General features: G+C 50.7%; 1 protein-coding gene across 17 annotated transcripts in view; it reads right to left on the minus strand.

Annotated features, from left to right (window-relative positions):
* The window catches only part of DENND1A (DENN domain containing 1A), a 490,265-nt gene that overhangs the window by 36,140 nt on the left and 437,181 nt on the right, over positions 1–16,944 (minus strand). For all 17 annotated transcript variants that reach the window (XR_004626573.1, XM_034664472.1, XM_034664473.1 and 14 more), the window contains one exon: positions 15,654–15,785. Coding sequence is in view for 16 of the 17 variants with exons in the window: in XM_034664472.1 (XP_034520363.1) it covers positions 15,654–15,785 (132 nt within the window). In the remaining variant the exon portion in view is untranslated. The remainder of the gene's footprint in view (positions 1–15,653; positions 15,786–16,944) is intronic.

Here is a 16,944-nt window from a genome sequence, read left to right on the forward strand (position 1 = left end):
AGCACTGCGTTCCTCCCTGATGTTGACAGGAGTAGTATTTTGTAGTGGTGCTGGTTAATTTGTAGTGGCATTTGTGGTTTGAAGCCTTGTCAAGATCCCTGATTACTTCCCGTGCAAGGAGCTTGGCTGATGGGGAAGTTCACATGCTGAACAAAAGCGGCGAGGCAGCTGTGAGGAAGGCTGTGAGGGGGCCGGGTGACCCCAGCCGCTTGGGGGACAGAGGCGGGGAGGTAGGGAGGACGGCCAGAAGTGGGGCGGGGGAGGGGAGCCTTTTGTTTTTAGTCAGGTGCAGCTGCTCCCGTTGAATAGGGGGCATCCCATTGGCGGCCGGAGGTCGGGCACCAGATGCGGCCGGTGGCTGGCGGCTGGGCAGGGAGCTCTGCTGATATGTGCCATTCTCTGCCCAGACAGAAGCTGGAGGTGGGTGCCTGGGTGACATTCCCAGGAGGTGGGGGGATAGGAGGAGGGGCTTCCAGATGTTGGGAGAGAAAAGCCCCCAGGTACCAGCACGGGCTACTGTGTTTTGGCACTTGCTACATACCAGGTCCTGTGCTAGGAGCTCAACATGTAAGGTCTCTAATGACCTCAACAACCCTGCAGAGAAGGTAAAATCCCCATTTGGCAGATGAAGAAACTGAGGCTACACGGCTCAGTGACCTGTCCAGGCTAGGCCTCACAGCTAACAGGTGGCAGAGCAAGGATCCAAGCCCAGCTATGTCTGGCCCCAAAGGAGCCCACACTCCTTCCATCACACCCGATATACATAGCATAAGGAAGGTGCTGAAATGTATCCCCTCAAGACTGAGGGTGCTCCCCTTTCCCTGGGAATTCTCCTCTAATATCCTTTGAGCTTTTTGTCCTGCTCTGTCTGTTCTGACCACACAGAAGGGTCCATCTTTGCCACCACCTGCATTTCACCAGGCCTGTGTCCTGACTCAGTGAGGGTTTGCTCAGTGCATTTAAGGGCCGGGGCCAGCTCAGCAAAACCGAGGCTAATTTATCATCTCCAGAATGATGTCCACCCCAAGCAGTACACCACCAACAAATTAAAATAAAAATCTTCGCCTGATTTTGCAGTGGTACAGATAGGACTGCACTGCAGCCTCTGGACAGAGAGTCTGATGTCACAACGGCCTCCACACTGCTCTCCCTGCTGCTCTCCCCCACCCCCTCATCCACCTGCAGCCCGGGAAGCTGGTCACAGCCCCACACACTGTCCTTGGCAGGCCAGCCAAGGCCAGCCCTGCCCCCACCCGCCCCATGACGCACCCTGCCACAAGCGGCCCCTTCCGGCAAGCCCGATACAGACCCTGCCCTGTCCCTCACGTGCTCCCGCTCTTTGTGATCACGTGCTTGTCCTGTGTGCCCTTCTCGTGCTTGCCTTCCTGATGGGTCCTGCTCATCCCACAGGTCTCTCCCTTCCCTGGAAGCCACCTCTCTCTTCCTGGCTTGACAGAGTCGGGCTTCTTTCTTCTGTCCCTCCCCTGATGACAGCGGGCCCCTCAAAGGTGGTGCTGTGTCTAGTTCACACCTGGACCCCTGGCTCCGGGCACAAGGCCCGCACATAGTTATGTGCAAAGTGCACGCTTGCCCAAGACCGTGGGACTGGCTACGAAATGATCAGGGAGGCCATCACCCAGCATTCGATGGACCCGGACCAACCAGTCATTGTCCCTGGACTCCAGTCACTCAGTCTGCAAGGCTGGCAACATTTCTGGCAGGCTTTTGATCAGGAAAAACTCCCAACCTAGAGGTATCCTGGTCCAACAGGTTGCGCCCCAGGGCCATCCCAAAAAGCAGGAGACTTTTTGAGTGGAATGCAAAAGTGGGAAGCACTAGGAAGCTTAGATGTGAAACATCCCCAAATTTCCCCAGTGTGTCTGTTAAAGACAGACAGTCAGGTTCACTCGACAGAGGGGTTTTTTTCTTCCCTTGTAACAAATGGATGGAGAACCGGGTTTTAAAATTCCTGGACCCTGGAATACATTTCTATCTGTGTCAAAGTCTACCCCTCCACCGCCTCAGCAGAGTTTAAAATCCTAGCTAATAGGTTAACAACTGTTTTTCTTCAGCTTCAAATGAAGAATATCAGAAGGCTGGGGGAATATGCAGCTCTCCAATTTGTACGGACTGCACACAGCTCCCCGCAATGTGTGTTTGACAGGACTGACATTTTGTACCGCTGTGAGATGGGAAAACGTGTGACATTTTTATTCATGGTGGCGTACGCCCTTGTAATGATCAGCTCTGGTCGATGTGCTTACCGCAGCAGCCCCAGAGCCCTCGGAGAACAAACAGGAACCCAAGGTGCCAGCAGTTCGACTGCCTTATTAAACACCGCCAGGATCCTAACGAAGACCAACTGCTGGAAAATCTCACTGTCAAATCCTCAAGGACATTGTCAGCGCACAGCTAACTGCATATATTTTTCATTTAAAATACTGAAATCCAGCATTGTGCCATTACGAGCGAGGGGAGGGGCGCCCACTCCAGTGGCCATTCTGTCAGCTGCTGCTTCGGAACTCCAGATGCTAGAGCCAGATGCCCAGTGGGGTTCACGGCTCAGAAAGGGGCGGCAGAGACAGGGAACCGCCTTTCTGAAAACGCAGCGCTATCTTCAGGGTGAAAGGCTGAAAGTTACAGGCCTCTGGTAAGAGTCACCAGGGAAGTCAAGCCACGGATTCTCTTCGTAAGCTAAAGCAAATCTGCACGATTCGAAAATCCGTTCCACCCCCCTCCCCGCCCCGCCAGCTAGCCATCTTCCTGGAGGTGCACCCCATTACATCCTGCAACTTAGTGCTAATCAGCCTTCTGTTTGGCAGCAGACCTCAAGACATCTGTAGGAACACACGGCCGCGGTAGGCTTCAAACCCTGGCAGGAAAGCTGTGTGTCAGGATGCCCACCTGCAACCGCACCACTTGCCTCAATTCAAAGGCCTCGAGGTCAGCAGGCAGGAGGAGGACCCCCTCTCTTCGGCGGTCATTTCTAATGCTGATGCACACTGATGGATGGGAGCCAATCACGTGGCCGACCCTCGGAGCCTTTCGGGTTGTTACGCTGGGTGATTTGGTTAGGGCTGCATATGCTAACGTACTGATATATTTATTTTGTAAATATGTATTATTTATACAGTGCCTCTATTTCCATACCCCAGCCCTGATGCACCAAGACACGCTCTGCTATTTATTTATGGGGTCCTTGTCGCAACAGGCCTAACAAGATGCCTGCATGTGGTTCTTGCAGGTTTGCGACAAACCGTAAGTGGCTGGCTAAACAACCGGATGCTCTCCATCCATCACGGGCAGAGGCTGCATTTTAAGGGGCCATAAAGTGGGTTTAGCATAATACTGTACATCATCCTTGGTGGAGATGACCCGGGACACGGGAGAGCTGGCAACCCAGAGAGCAGGAGCCGTAACACTCCACACCCTGGGATGGGAGAGAGGCTGGAAGGCTGGAAGAAGCTACGGGTACCCTGGTTCCAGGACCCCGAGAGAGTAGAAAAAGGAAGGGCATTGGTAGCTGGCCTTGGGGCAAAAGCGGGACAGAGAGGGTAGAGGTCACTGTAACCTACTTCCTCCAGGCTGCCCATTCTGTCCCTCAGCAGAACCCTGGGCTACAGAGGCGGATGGCCACTGGTCCTGCACACCCCAACAGATGTCCCTGTTGTCATGGGCCGTGCCTCAGATCTCATTAGAGCATGTTGGCTGGAGGAAGAGAAATGCAGCCTGCGTCCAGCCTTGTATCATTCTAAGGGAGAACGCCAACAGCTCCCACGGACAGCATCCTGCGGATCACCAAGTTCTGTCTGTTTCCCAGGTCTCTCTCCCATCTTTCCCTCGTCTTCACACCCATAATGGGGTCCTGGGTCAGACCCCACTAGCTCTTGCCTGTGAGTTAGCAGCCTCGTTAGCAGTTTCCCTACTTCCCCGTTCCCATGGTGGCCCAGCGTAAATCTTCCCAGATGCCATTCCCTCAGATACAACCCTCACTGGCTCCTGGACACCCACAAGATACATTTCAAGCTCCCCCAAGACCCGGGCACTGCCCACCTCTGCAGTTTGGCTCCCAGCCCTTGCCGGTTGCCTCCTGGCCTCTTGCTTCCCCACATTAGCCCCCCTCTTCTCTGAAGAGCCAGCTTCTCCTGTCCTTTACGTATGTCACTCTCTTTACCTGGAACGGCCTCCTCCTCTGGCTCCACCTAATATCCAGCAGAAATGTCACCTCCTCTGAGAAGCCTGCCCTGGTTCCCCCAGACATCTTAGGGCCCCTCTCCAGCCAGTACCCTTATGTCCATTAGCATTGCTCTTTCGGTATGGTTTGCTGACTGTCTCTCCCAGACAATGAGTGCCATGAAGGCAGGACAACTTCTTATTCCTCTGTGACCCGGGGGCCTTGGGCAGGGCTTGGCAGCTGCATGCTGCTCATTACATGTTGAATAAGTGAAGGAAGGAATTAAAGAGGGCATAAAAGAATAACTCAGAGTTCTGCCTGGCAAAAAACTTCAGGAATTTTAGTCACAAAGACAGGAGGGCAGCAGGGGAAGAATTTTTAGCTGGTCATCATGGTTTGGGCAAATAAAAGTGTTGGAAGACAGCCCTGGGGCAGAAGCTTCCCTCCTGCCCCTTCCCCACCCCCCATCCCCCGATCTGTGGAGAGAACCATCCCCTGGTTAGTCCCCATCTCCTGGTTTCTGCTGACTATTTTATCCCACCTGGCCTCTCAAGGCACCGTCTTGCCAAGATCCAACCCACTGTCCTTCTGCAAACATTTTATCCTCTGCTTCTCTGGAAAGTGCAAACAGGGATCCACCTAGAAGGAGTTTGGGACTGGGGCACACCAGGGAGGGCCAAGGAGGTAGTTGTAACCATCGAACCATATGGCTGATGGGCAGCAAATTCTCAGAAATTCAGTTTCAACTGCTTCCAGGCAATGTTAATCCCCTACCACACTTTGCATTTCAAGTGGGATACAATCAACAATCCCCTGGGAGAAGTCCCTTTTATATATTCTGTTTTCGTACTTTTATTACATTTTAAAATTCTCTGCAGGATAAACAAACAAATGCGATACAATATTCCAGAAGACATGGAACGAAGCAGACTGACAATAAAACTAACGCGGGCAAAACAATAACCTAAATCAGGGACACGGTCAGCGCGATCTCAGATCGAGTGTGCAGGAGGCTGGCGTGCAGCTTTTGCTGCCAAGCTGCCTCCCCGTCAGGGGGGCTGGAGGTCAGGTAGGAGAAGCCAGGGCTTTGAATCCGAATCCAGCCAACCAGCCAGGGGATTAGAGTGAGGCCCTTGCCCCTCCTGAAAAGCGGCGCTCTAGACCCTAGTGTCCCAGTCTGGGTAAGACCCTGTGAAACGAGGCAAACACCTACTGGGCACCCTGCCCAACACCCGGCAAACACCAGGAGGGCAGCATTGCTGCTGCTTTTGCAACCCCCCCCCACTGCCCCTTAACGGTGTTAAGGAATCTGGGATTCTGTAGGTTTATTTCGGGGAGAAAGCCAAGTCCCAAATCCAGGCAGTGGCCGTGAGCTTTAGCCAGGAGTGAGGGAGAGGCAGAACAAAGTGACCGTGATCTCCACGGCCATCCTATGCCACACTGCTGGAGTCTAGGCAGGTCCCAAACCACCGGCAGCTACCACCAGATGCCTCAGGAACCAGGTGAAAATGATGATGCGGGTCCGACGAGAGGGGCAGACTGAGGGAGAGCCCGGTCTCCAGCATCAGATAGACCTGGTTTGGAATTTTTGCTCTGCCACTTACTGTGTGACCTTGGGAAAGTTGCTTAACTTCTCTGAGCATTGGCTTTTTGGAGATAATAGCAACTGCACGATCTTAAAGGACTGTTCAGAAGGTTAAGTGAGGTGATGCCTGTCAGAGGCCTGAGTCCCACACCGTCCGTCCACGTTATAATGAAAACCAACCCAATCCATCTGACCCCTCCTTCCAGTGCCACCGCTCGGTTAGTCCCCGTCATCCCCTCCCTCTGGGCATGGCCAGGTTAATAATTTACCTAGTTCACACATGTGCTTAGGAGCTGATGGGGGCCAAACGGGACAGGCAGCTCCTGGCACAGCACTCCTGTAGCCATGGGGTGGGGACTCCCTGCACGGCCCCTGACACCGAGTCGATTCTCTCAGAGGATCTTGCTTGTGGGATATAATTTATTTTCAATATTTTATGTTTTATTTCCCCTTCCCTACTGTGATAAACTCCCCACCTTTGGCACAGAGAATTCTAATCCGAGAAAATGCCTCCTCTGGTCTCGCTGAATCAGATTTCCTGCTCTTGTCCTGCTGGGCTCAATATCTCCCTGGCAGGGAGCTGGATTCAGAGCTGCTCCAGCACAGACCTTAAAAGAAATGCTGTTTTTAGGCTCTGGTCAGTCCTCTGGCAAAGAGGCCCCGCTGTCACGCTGCTGAGTGTGTACAGACTCGGGGGACACAGGAGGCCTGTCGCTCAGGCGCGGCACCGCATGTGGGGCTGTAAAGGGAACACAGGCACTGCGGAACACCAGCCACCCCTGCTTTTGGTTCCTCCCTCTCTGCTGAACTGACTGGCTGCTCAAGGGCTCAAGGAGTGCACGAACTTCCCCCACCTCTTCCTGTGATTTGCCACCTTTCATGTATTCACTCACTCACCACTTGGTCATTCCCCAAACTCTCCCTGGGCAAGTCATCTGCACCAGGCCCTGTGAGGCTGCCAAGGTCACAGAGCTGAGGCTGATATGGTCCCTGTCTTGGGACAGGGTGTCAACGCAAGGGGATGGTGCTGACCCAGGGCAGGGAGGGGACAGCTCTGCTCGGAGGCGGCAGGGAGGGCTTCTGAGGGAAGGGGCTCTTGAGGTGGCCTGACAGGTTGATGGGCTTTTGTCAGGAGGAACCGAAGAGGAAGGATATTCCTGGCAGCGGATAGGGTAGGAGTTGATTAATGGAGCCCCCCACCCCTGCCCCACAGTCCCCAGCCCCCAGCATGGGGTCTGGCCTGGAGCAGATGCCCATGAAGAGCAGTGCAATGAATGAGTACAAATTGTGTGCTGGGGACAAAAAGATGGGACTCTGTCCGGGGGGGGGGGCACTTAGCAGGGTCTTGCAAGGTGACAAGCACTGGCCTTGGAGGATGGCAAGTGCCTCCAGCCCAAAAGGGGTGTGGGTAGGGGGTCTTGGGTGGGGGTTACTCTGGCAGGGCCCTAATATTTGGGTAAGTTCTCTGAGCACCAGGCAAATCTGTGATCGGAGAGGGAATCCTGGGAATGGTCGCACACTTGGCAGGACCAAAGAGCTGGCCTATCTTAGTGCTTGCTGATGTTTTCTGAGACCCCTGTGCCTCACAGACCAGTTGAGGAGAGCAACATGTGACCCTGGAAAGAGAGAGATGTAGGGGTGCAGTGGACTGATGCCCTGGCAGAAGTGGGGTGGGGCAGCTCTGGGGGAGGTCAACGACAGACTAAGACATGGCAGTGAGAGAAACTCTTGAAACAGGAATGAGTTAGAAGCGGATACTGGGGCCACCAAAACAAAGGTGCCGTGTTCTCAGCACAGAGCTGGGGTACAAGCCTGAGCTCTAGTCATAAGCAACATGGCTTTGAATCCTGACTGTTGCTTCTAAGCTGTAGCAAGTCTCCATTGTCCCTGTCTCTGGCCTGTCTCCCCCCTGCAAGGGGAGATGCTACCTGAGGATCCCCTGGGGGGCTTAAAAGACTAAGTGGGCTAACCTGTGGGAACTGCCTAGCACGACACCCGGAGTTGGAATACGTTTCTCTGGGTCTCGGGGTAGTACCTGGCATGCAGTGAACAAGTCCTGCTCACACTCCTCCCACGACGGCCCTCAGACCATCCAATGCCTTGCACAGAATAGGTGCTTAGACTGTTGCTAAAGTGCTCAGAAGTCCTGGGGGGGGGGTGGTCAGGGAGGGAGCTGACCCCAGCCCCTGGTCCTGTAGCCATCCTCACCTGTGCTGAATGGGGCCCGGGTGCTGTAGCTCAGGCAGCACATTGCTCGTGAACCTGGATTTTTTCCTGGCCGCTGACACCTCCCAGCCCTTCCACCGTGCGTCAGGAAATCCCACCCCCACCCCCCCGCCTCGTGCTGAACTCTCCGGCCTTCTCAAGCTCCCGGGGATGACAGGAATAGTTTCTGAGAAGGCTTAACCAGAATTCTCCAGAATTTTCCACTTGTTATGAATTTCCAGAATCTGAGTTCTCTCTTTGATTGGCAAGTGTTCCCTCCCAAATCGAACATGTGTGCTCAGAGGAGCAAACCCTGGCCTTGGTAACCTTCCATTGGAAAGCTGTCTCTGGGGTAGCCTGGACTCTGAAAAAGTGAGTCCACATGGAAAGACAGGCCCGCCAGTCACCCTCCCCGGGCAGACCTGACAAGGGTCTTTTTTAACCTTAAACCTTTTTAAACCTTAAAAAAACCCACCAGCAGTTAGGGCCCTTGCTGCTTTTGGAATGGCAGCGAATGAGTCAAAACAACTTGGGATAGCCAACCCACTAGGACTGGGGGTGGGATGGTCTGCAGTCACGCTGCAGTTGGCAAAAAAGCTGGACTGGAGCCAGAGGGGCTAGACTGGGGGACCACTACGGTAGCACCTGCCGTCACGCGCACACACGGCTGAGACAGCAGGAAGAGGGGTGATGGAAAAGGGAAACCAGGATTTGGAAGTAACAGGGTTTGAAAGAGCAGCAGGCCGGGACTCTGCTTTGCGGACTGCGAAAGCACAGCTGATGAGTTAGGCCAAGAAAATGACTTTGGACCACGGACCACGATGCTTGCCAGCTCCTCACATCTGGTGCCCCAACGTGCCCCATGCGTGGCCTCTCTAGCCAGCCAGAAGCTCGGAATCTGCTCCCGCCGGCGCCATCTCCTGGCCATCCTGTGAGCCCTTCACCCTCTGCTCCGTGATGCAAGCCCTTTTCCGCTGAGGTGCTGGTTTTCCCACCAGAGCGGTGGGGACGCAGGTCAGTCACCAGGGTGTACAGGCAGGGGGGCTGCCGCTAAGTCAGGGGGTGACTGACAGCTTACCCTTCTCCGCAACCCCCCCACCCCGGAGAAATACACATATTTACTGAGGGCCTATGTGCAGCACTTAGTTGAAGAGACTCACTGAATCCTTACAACAACTTATGACATGGGGACTATTACCACCACTCCCAAGATGGGGAAACTAATTTCACTGAGGTTAGTAAAAGCTAGATAGTAACAGAGCCGAAATTTAATTCCACAGCTGCCTGATGCTTTGTGCGTTGTCCTCTCTCCCACGTTGTCCCCCAGCAACTGATCAGCATCTGCCTTTTCAGTAGTTACGTTTTTGTGGGGGATGCGGGCTGTATTTGCATTTTCTGTTTCCATGAACAGGTGGTATGTACGTGCGTGTGCACCTGCATAATATTTTGACTACATCACTCGAGAGCAAGTTTCAGACTTCCTGGTACTTTGCCCCTAAATGATTCAGTGTGCATCTCCTAGGAAGAACACCCCCCCAAACCATGATTATTAACAATAATTCCATCGTATTGACTAACATCCTAGTCCATCTTCAAATCTGCCAAACTTCCCTGGGAATGTCTTTAAAGCTTAAAAAAAACCTCCCACCATAACCCAAGTTAAATTCATACTTTGCATTTGGTCATGCAGCTTCATCTCTTATAGACAAAATCTTTGCTTTATATGATATAATTCAAGGGACACCAGGCTTTTCCTTCCCTTGCCTGCTTTCTCCCTTGCTCCCCTGCTCCCTAGGTCAACTCATCCTGGGGATGGGGGTGAGGGTGGGGATTCCAGTTCTCTGCTTTTTACCCCTCTTTCCCAAGGCATACAGGACTAGACCTTGGGAGTTCATAAAAACACGAACTAAGAGGATCTAAATTCCTATAATACAAAGCTGTTTCTACTTGGAAATAAAACCCTTATTTATGGAAAGTGATTTGGAAGTAGTTTTTGGCCACTAATGGAATATTCATTTTTCTTCTTCACATGAACAGAATTATAAGCATAGCAACTGAAATAAAACCAAATAACCGGCTGGACAAACAGCAAGTAATTAAACAATAATCAATCAATTATTAATCAATTTAAAAATCCACATCAATAATAAAACCTTAAGACGTTTACTGCCTGCCAGTTCAGTGCCAGGGCTTGTGGTAGACTTTCCAGAGGCTCATACTCTCACAGGGGAGGACAAGCATTAAAGAAATAATTACGAGGCTGTGCGAGACGCTCTGCATGTGCCAAGTTCTAAGGGCAGCATAAAGACGGGAGCAGCTAACTCTTCCCAGGGGATTCTGGGGATTTACAAAAGGGACCTGCTCTGAGGACAGACAGGTAGACCACGGAGGGCCTTGTGTGCCAAGCCAAAGATGAAGAGGGAATGTTTGGGGGTGGGAAGGAGAGGGAGGTGACAAGGCCACTTGTGGATGCCTCAAGTGGACCCTGCAAGGCCGTGTGGGTTGTGTAGTGGGGGTAAGTCTGAAGGCCAGAGGCCAGTCAGGAGACTGTGGAACCGCCCAGCTGAGTGACAACACAGCTTGAACCAAAGCTATGAGGGAGGCCGTGGAGAGGAGAGGAACTGAGCAGTGCCCAGGAGGCGGAAGGGAGAGGCCATGAGGCGACAGTGAGTGTACCCAGGCTTCTGGAGAGACAGTGGTGCCATTCATTGAGGTGGAGATGGTGGGTGAGGAGCGAGTCTGTCGGGGAGTGTATGTTCGGACTGGAGACTTGTGGTTTGAGGTGTCTGGGGAACACCGGAACATCTGTTGGAGATGTTTGGGATGCAATGGCTAAATTGAAGGGAATCGTGTGTGACTTCCAAGCTCAACGGGCAGAAGGGGTTTCTCAGGGCACTCGGAGCCAAGGGTGCTGAGAAGGCGTTTACTGGCTGGGCAGCTTTTCCAACCTAGTGCGAGACTGGCACAAAATGACCCAGCTCGTGCTTTGTCAAGCCAGAGCTCTCCATATGCACAGACAAGCAGGCAACCATATTCCAAGAGCTGTTCCTGGGGGTGTATCCAAACCCCTCTGTCCCAGATCTCTGGAAGACATGACAGTGCTTAGTTTGGGCTTCAGTTTAACTGGCTTTTCAAACTTCCTGTTAAAGAGACTTAGAAACCTTGGCTCAATTGGGAGAATGTACTTTTTGGAAGCTACCAGATTGGAAGGCAGGCAATTATTTCGTTTGCAGGATCAATCATTTGGAGGGAACACATGAAGGGGGCCCTGTGGGTTTACCCTGATGCCTGATGTTCTCAGGGGAGCCCTGTCCTCCTACTTCCCGAGAAGGCCTGGCCCCTGGCCAGGCACACAGCACTGCCAGCATGTAGACAGGACCAGAGCCCAGTCACTGGGCCACGAAACTCCCACGGTTAGTCGGGTGCCCCTGGCCAGGGTGGGGGGCCGAGAAGCAGAGGTGCTGCTGGCTGTGCGGTGTCAATTAGCTACTAGTTCAAGCACACGTCTTCCACGCCTGTTTCCTTGTTTGTACAACGGGTATTGTGCTTTCTTCCTTACCAGTTGGTAAAGACTCAGCGAAATGAGCACAGATGTGAAAGCACCTAGTGGCCTGTCCACCTTATTAGATGCAGGGAGCAAAGCAGTTTCCATGGAGGTGCTACCTCTGCTCATTTTCCTGAAGAAGGGGTCAAGGCAAGATGTCCTGGCTGAGGGGTGAGTGGAGGACCCTGCTTCTTCACCTCTCCACACCTACAGAGACGAGGGAATGTCCACTCCCCTTCCCAGGAGAGAAAACCATGGGGGGATCCTTAGCTTCTCTCTGCACCCTCTTGCTCACTCCTGCCAGGGAGAAGAGGTGTGCTTCCCTTGGGGTTTGGGAGAAGAACTGAGCATGCTCCGGGCTCCGTGCACCCTTGCGGCTCCCTCTGTGGAGCAGTCAGTCCACAGGCACTGCTGGGTGCTGCCTGCCATTGTCTTCTCCTGTGTGCAGGAGCGCAGGCTTTTTAATTCTGAAGTGAAGTTTTAGCAAGCCCATCTGGCCTCAGGTCTAAAACAGTATTCTCCTTTCAGCCTTATCAGTAAAAAAGCTGGCATTTTTATCTCATTTGACTATCTCCTGGGCCTTATTTCTCAACTATTCCGAACCTGGGAAGGGAAAAAAAGAGTTATTTAAAGGCTCTCTGAACCTAAATACTTTCCAAGGTAGGAACAGGCATTCTCGAGGTATCTGAGATTTTTGAACGCTTTAAAGAAACCATACAGGCTAAGGACGCAGAGGCTCACTAAAAGTCCATTTACTTCGCTCTTGTCTGGAACCATCAACAGGGCTCATCTCGAGCGCTGAGTGGGGATACGCGTGCCTGCTTTAGAAAACAAACGAGTTGTTCGTGAGTTCAGTTTGTTGACAAAATATTTTTTAATTAGAGTGCTCAACCTGGGACTGCGGAGAGCGGTCCTGGGGGTAAAGAGGTGGCCTCTGGGGGGCCCTGAGCTCACCTCACTTCTGTTGTCATCACTCTGGGTTGGACTGTCCATTTGCTAGTCTGTCTCCCTCATTATGCCCCACAAGGACTTTTTTTTTATTTAACACATGGTAGGTCTCAATACATGGATGAACAGATGCATAATTAAACGGAGGGATGGTCCTAGCCTCAAAGGAGGAAGCTGCAGTGAGGCAGAGAGGCAGGAGAGCACCTTCCCTCCCCTGGCAGAGGCCGGCGGCGCCGCACAGCTGCGCCTGAGGGCTCCACGAAGGCCGCCGCCCCTCTCTGCCACCACGCCCAGCGTCCCCGCGAAGGTCCCCTGGCTGGCTACGCGAGTGCTACCGGAATGTAGTAACCAGCTCAACAGTCTCTGTCCCCGCTGGAAAGCTAAGCGTTCTTCAAGAATGAGATCCACAGAAATGCAAACCCAAGGCAAAATCTTTCTGAGGTTAGCATCACCGTCTGGCTAGTTTAAATTATTTTGCTGGGACGGGTTGGCTTTACCAGACATCAAAGAGCTGAAATGCCTGCTTGGTGAGGGAGCTGGAGGGGGCTCTGCGGGTGGGCTGTCCTAGGTTTTTGTGCTAGCACTGTGGCCCTGGCCGGGTCCCTTCAGGTCCCTGGGCTCTACCTCTGGGTCCCGCAAATGTGGCTAATAGTCCCTTCCTCAAAGGGTTGGGGCCGAGATGACAGGCTTCCCCCAAACAGAAGGCACACTGCTGGGGCCACATGAGTGGTGCAGGCGATACGTGGACTGACACTTAAAAGATTTTTTTGATATGCCTTAGAAAAAAACTGGACTAGGACGTCAGACCTGTGATTTTGTCAACGTCATTACTTAAGATGAGGCTAAAGCTGGTACGGATGTCAGGTCTGGGTCTATTTAAAGAAAAACAGCAAGGAAAAGAATAGCACAGATGGTAGGAGGGTGTGGCAGAAATTTTTTGAAATGGAACTCAAAAGACTGTTCTTTGAGGAGAATAGAAAGTCCCTAAAACTCATCCTTGCCAGTAGTAGGTGCTCTAGAAACACTGCTGGTTCCGGTCACGGGCCCATCAAACCGGGCGCCGGTGCCGGAGGAAAAAGCACGGAAGGACAACCTAGCCCAGGGGCGAAGCCGGAAAGGGTTAAAAGAAAGGGGTCTGTGGTTTCCCTGGCCCATCCCCCCTGCAGCTAATCTGTCACCTAATGAAGAAGCGGCCAGCACAAGTGAGCTAGCTGGCAGTTCACTTAGAGCAAACTGATTAAGAATGTTCAACCAACAGCAGACTGTAGACCTTTCCAGAGAAAATAAATAGAGTGTAGACTGTATGCAAATGTGTTTGTCACTTTGACAGCACGTCTCAATTAAGGCATCTCGCGGCTGTGGGTAGGCTCTGCGGCTGCAGCTGTGAGGGAGAGCCCGCTGCATGGCTGATACTTGGGGCTTGACCTTAATCCGCATGCATGCATTAAAAAAAAAATCCTGCCTTCCTGTACACTTGCATAATGCTGGCAGCCACGTGAGGGAAGTGACAAACGGGGAGAAAAAGCCACTTTCATCCTCTCCAGTTTACAGACCTGTGAAGGCACAGACAGCTCTTATTTCAACAGAGTTTGGGGTGGCTTTTTTAATTGTTTATCCCCCACCCGCGCACACACACACTCTTATTCTGCATTTAGCTGGGAATGACATTAAAGCATCTCTACTTCTTGCTGAAATGGAAAGAAGGTTTTTCTCCATTTCAAATAGGGCCTCCTTTTTTGTGTTTCGAAAATGGAATGTTTAACACCATGAAATCCCTCTCCCCCGCCCCCTCTTTCTCTGTAATGGGCTTCAAACTCCAGCGAGGGGCTCTTTTCATGGGAAGGTTAGTGTGTGCAGGAATGAGGACAAAGGAAAGCAGGAAGCTGGCTCTGGAATGCCACGCTGGTTACAACGGGGGCTGTGCTTTTAGCAAACTCCGCCAGGAAACTGGGGTGCAGATTTCTCCAACAGGGCCTGAGCCCCAGAGGAGGCCACTCTTCAGGGGTGGAAACACAACACCATCTGAAGAGAAGCATTAACCAAGTGAGCACTGCCCCGAGAATGCTCCTTTCTTGTACTACATTTTAATTTTTATAACGTCCTTTTTAAGTGTAAAATCCGAAAAAGGGATGAACCTCTCCAAGTTTTAAATTGTATGAATGTATTATCTGAAAATACTGATTACAGAGGAAGATTCTTACGTGTCAACAAATTCACCCCTAATCATAATAGCCCAGAGGAACCATTTCATTAATTCTCTTCATTTCTAAATAGCTTAATGCCGGTACACAGTAGGTACTTGATAAGTGTCAAAAACAGAGTGTTTAAAAGGTATGTTTCTAGATCCATTATGTGATAAAAAAAGCAATCATTTAACATAAAATCATAAAGACGATTTTAATCATGCTCCATCTAATAAATGGCTCAAGAATCAAGTGATTTAAAAGTAAGTAACCGTGCAAATTCTTGTCATAGTCACATCTTGCTGACGGCCATGTTTCACAGACCAAATAATTATGACTTGTGCTCATCAAGAGAGTCAGTTCAAGAGAAATAGGGGAGAGTGCACAATCCTTTTCAGCTAAAAATATAACCACTGCTTGGACATAGATTTAAAAATTCAGTTTCTGTAAGGAATACGATGTTTTACTTAAGGGGGGGATTCAAACAAATAGACAATTTTTCAAATGCTCAGGTCATCAAAAATTGTTGGTGAGAGAATCAGATCTCTGGAATAGTAGCGTGGGTGTTTACTCTGAGAAGCACGACTCCCGGTATTGATTTTCAGGAAGTACATTAATAAAGAACTCCTAATTGATTTTTTAAAAAAACTTCGCTTGTTGCCTTTTATTTGAAGGTGCAAAGAAGGGCCTGGGATGCTAAAGTGTTCTAATGAGATGCTTAGCTAAGGGAGGCGACTTCAACGGAGTGCCTTGGAGTGGGGGAGGTGGCAGCCGCATTTAATGACTTCGTTCAAGAGTTGAGCTCATTTATGACCAGAGCCATGCTGTCTCCTCAAAATTTTTGAAAAATTCCCCTTCAAACCACGTTTGTACCAAATAAACATTCAAAGATGTGCCCAGCTCCATGGAGTGGTTTTGCCAAAGAGAGCGGAAATGGAAAGCCTGTCTGCTGCAGTGTTCTAGCTTCTGCTAAAAAAAGCAAAACAAGACCAGTCCAAGGGCCAGGGTACATACCTGTCCGAAGTGGACTGTGATTGGCCTCCGGTCTTCTCGGAGCTTTGGGTCCTTGGCATCCACCAGCGGGGACGGCATCGTCTTTGGCAGCTGGTCTTCCATGGTGGGGGCGCAGCCATTCTCGGTGATGTCCTGCGGGGAGAAGCCAGGCGGGGTTGGTGTTGGGGTCACGGCACCTGCTATGAGCAGGTGCCCCCTCCAACCCCACAGCTCAGGGGCTTGCCACAGAACACTCCCTCTGGGATGTTCAGAGTCTCTCCTCCTGCTGGAGACGGAGGGAGCAGAAGGGTAACTTGGTTCTTTGACTTTTAAGGACAGGAGAAACCAAAATCATACACATTAAGTTACAAAGACAATATAATAATTCATGATAACGGGGGGGAGAATCTTTTTGTCCTACTACCTTACACAGCTATTTCCATTTTTACATATTCACTTTGTCCACATGCAGACATTTAAAAATTACTTGCAATCACAGCTCATGCATAATTTTACATTCTATTTTTTCCTACTATATTATAAGCATCTCCATGGTGCTACAGCCATTTTAATGATAATTTTAATAGATACATAATATTTCACTGAGTGGCTATGTAATAATTTAATAAACCACTCTACTATTATTGAGCATTTAGGTTATTCCTTTTTTCTTCTTCTTTTTTTTTTTTTTTAACTTCCTAAACACCATAGTGATAAACAGTCCACTTTTCTTTCTTTTGGATTATTTCTTCTACAGAAATCCCTAGGAATGAAATTACTAGGTCAAAAGATGTAAACACTTTAAGCCTTTTTATTCATTCTACCAAATTGCTTTCCAATTTACACCAACCACTGACAATGGATGAGTTATCAGTTTCATGGTACTTGTTAGCCTTATCATTTTAAAAATGTATTGCTAATTTAAGAGGTGCAAAATTAGACCTCATTGTTGTTTTAATTTGCATACTTTGTTATTTGTGAGTGTGGACACTTTCTCCATGCTTGCTTACTGATGATGTTACTGTCTGTGGAAACGAGGTGTTTGGGCTCCCCCCTTTCCTCGCCTTACTTAGTCTTTCTGGCAGAGAACGAGGAGACCCAAGTCTGAGTTCGGATTTTATGACGTGGAGAACATTTAGAGAACCAAAGTAATACTCTGAAATTCAGAAATTTACATTTAATCTGGGCTTCTGTTGAATGAAGTCAAAGTATAAAGAAAAGAAAAACCCCCATGTGCAAAAGGCAGGTAATGCTTCCTTTGGTTCTTTGCGGGCAGGGGGAGGGATGGTGCCCACTTGTGTTGTACGGACCA

The sequence above is a fragment of the Ailuropoda melanoleuca genome, chromosome 7 (assembly GCF_002007445.2).
Source record: "Ailuropoda melanoleuca isolate Jingjing chromosome 7, ASM200744v2, whole genome shotgun sequence".
Classification (NCBI taxonomy): Eukaryota; Metazoa; Chordata; class Mammalia; order Carnivora; family Ursidae; genus Ailuropoda; species Ailuropoda melanoleuca.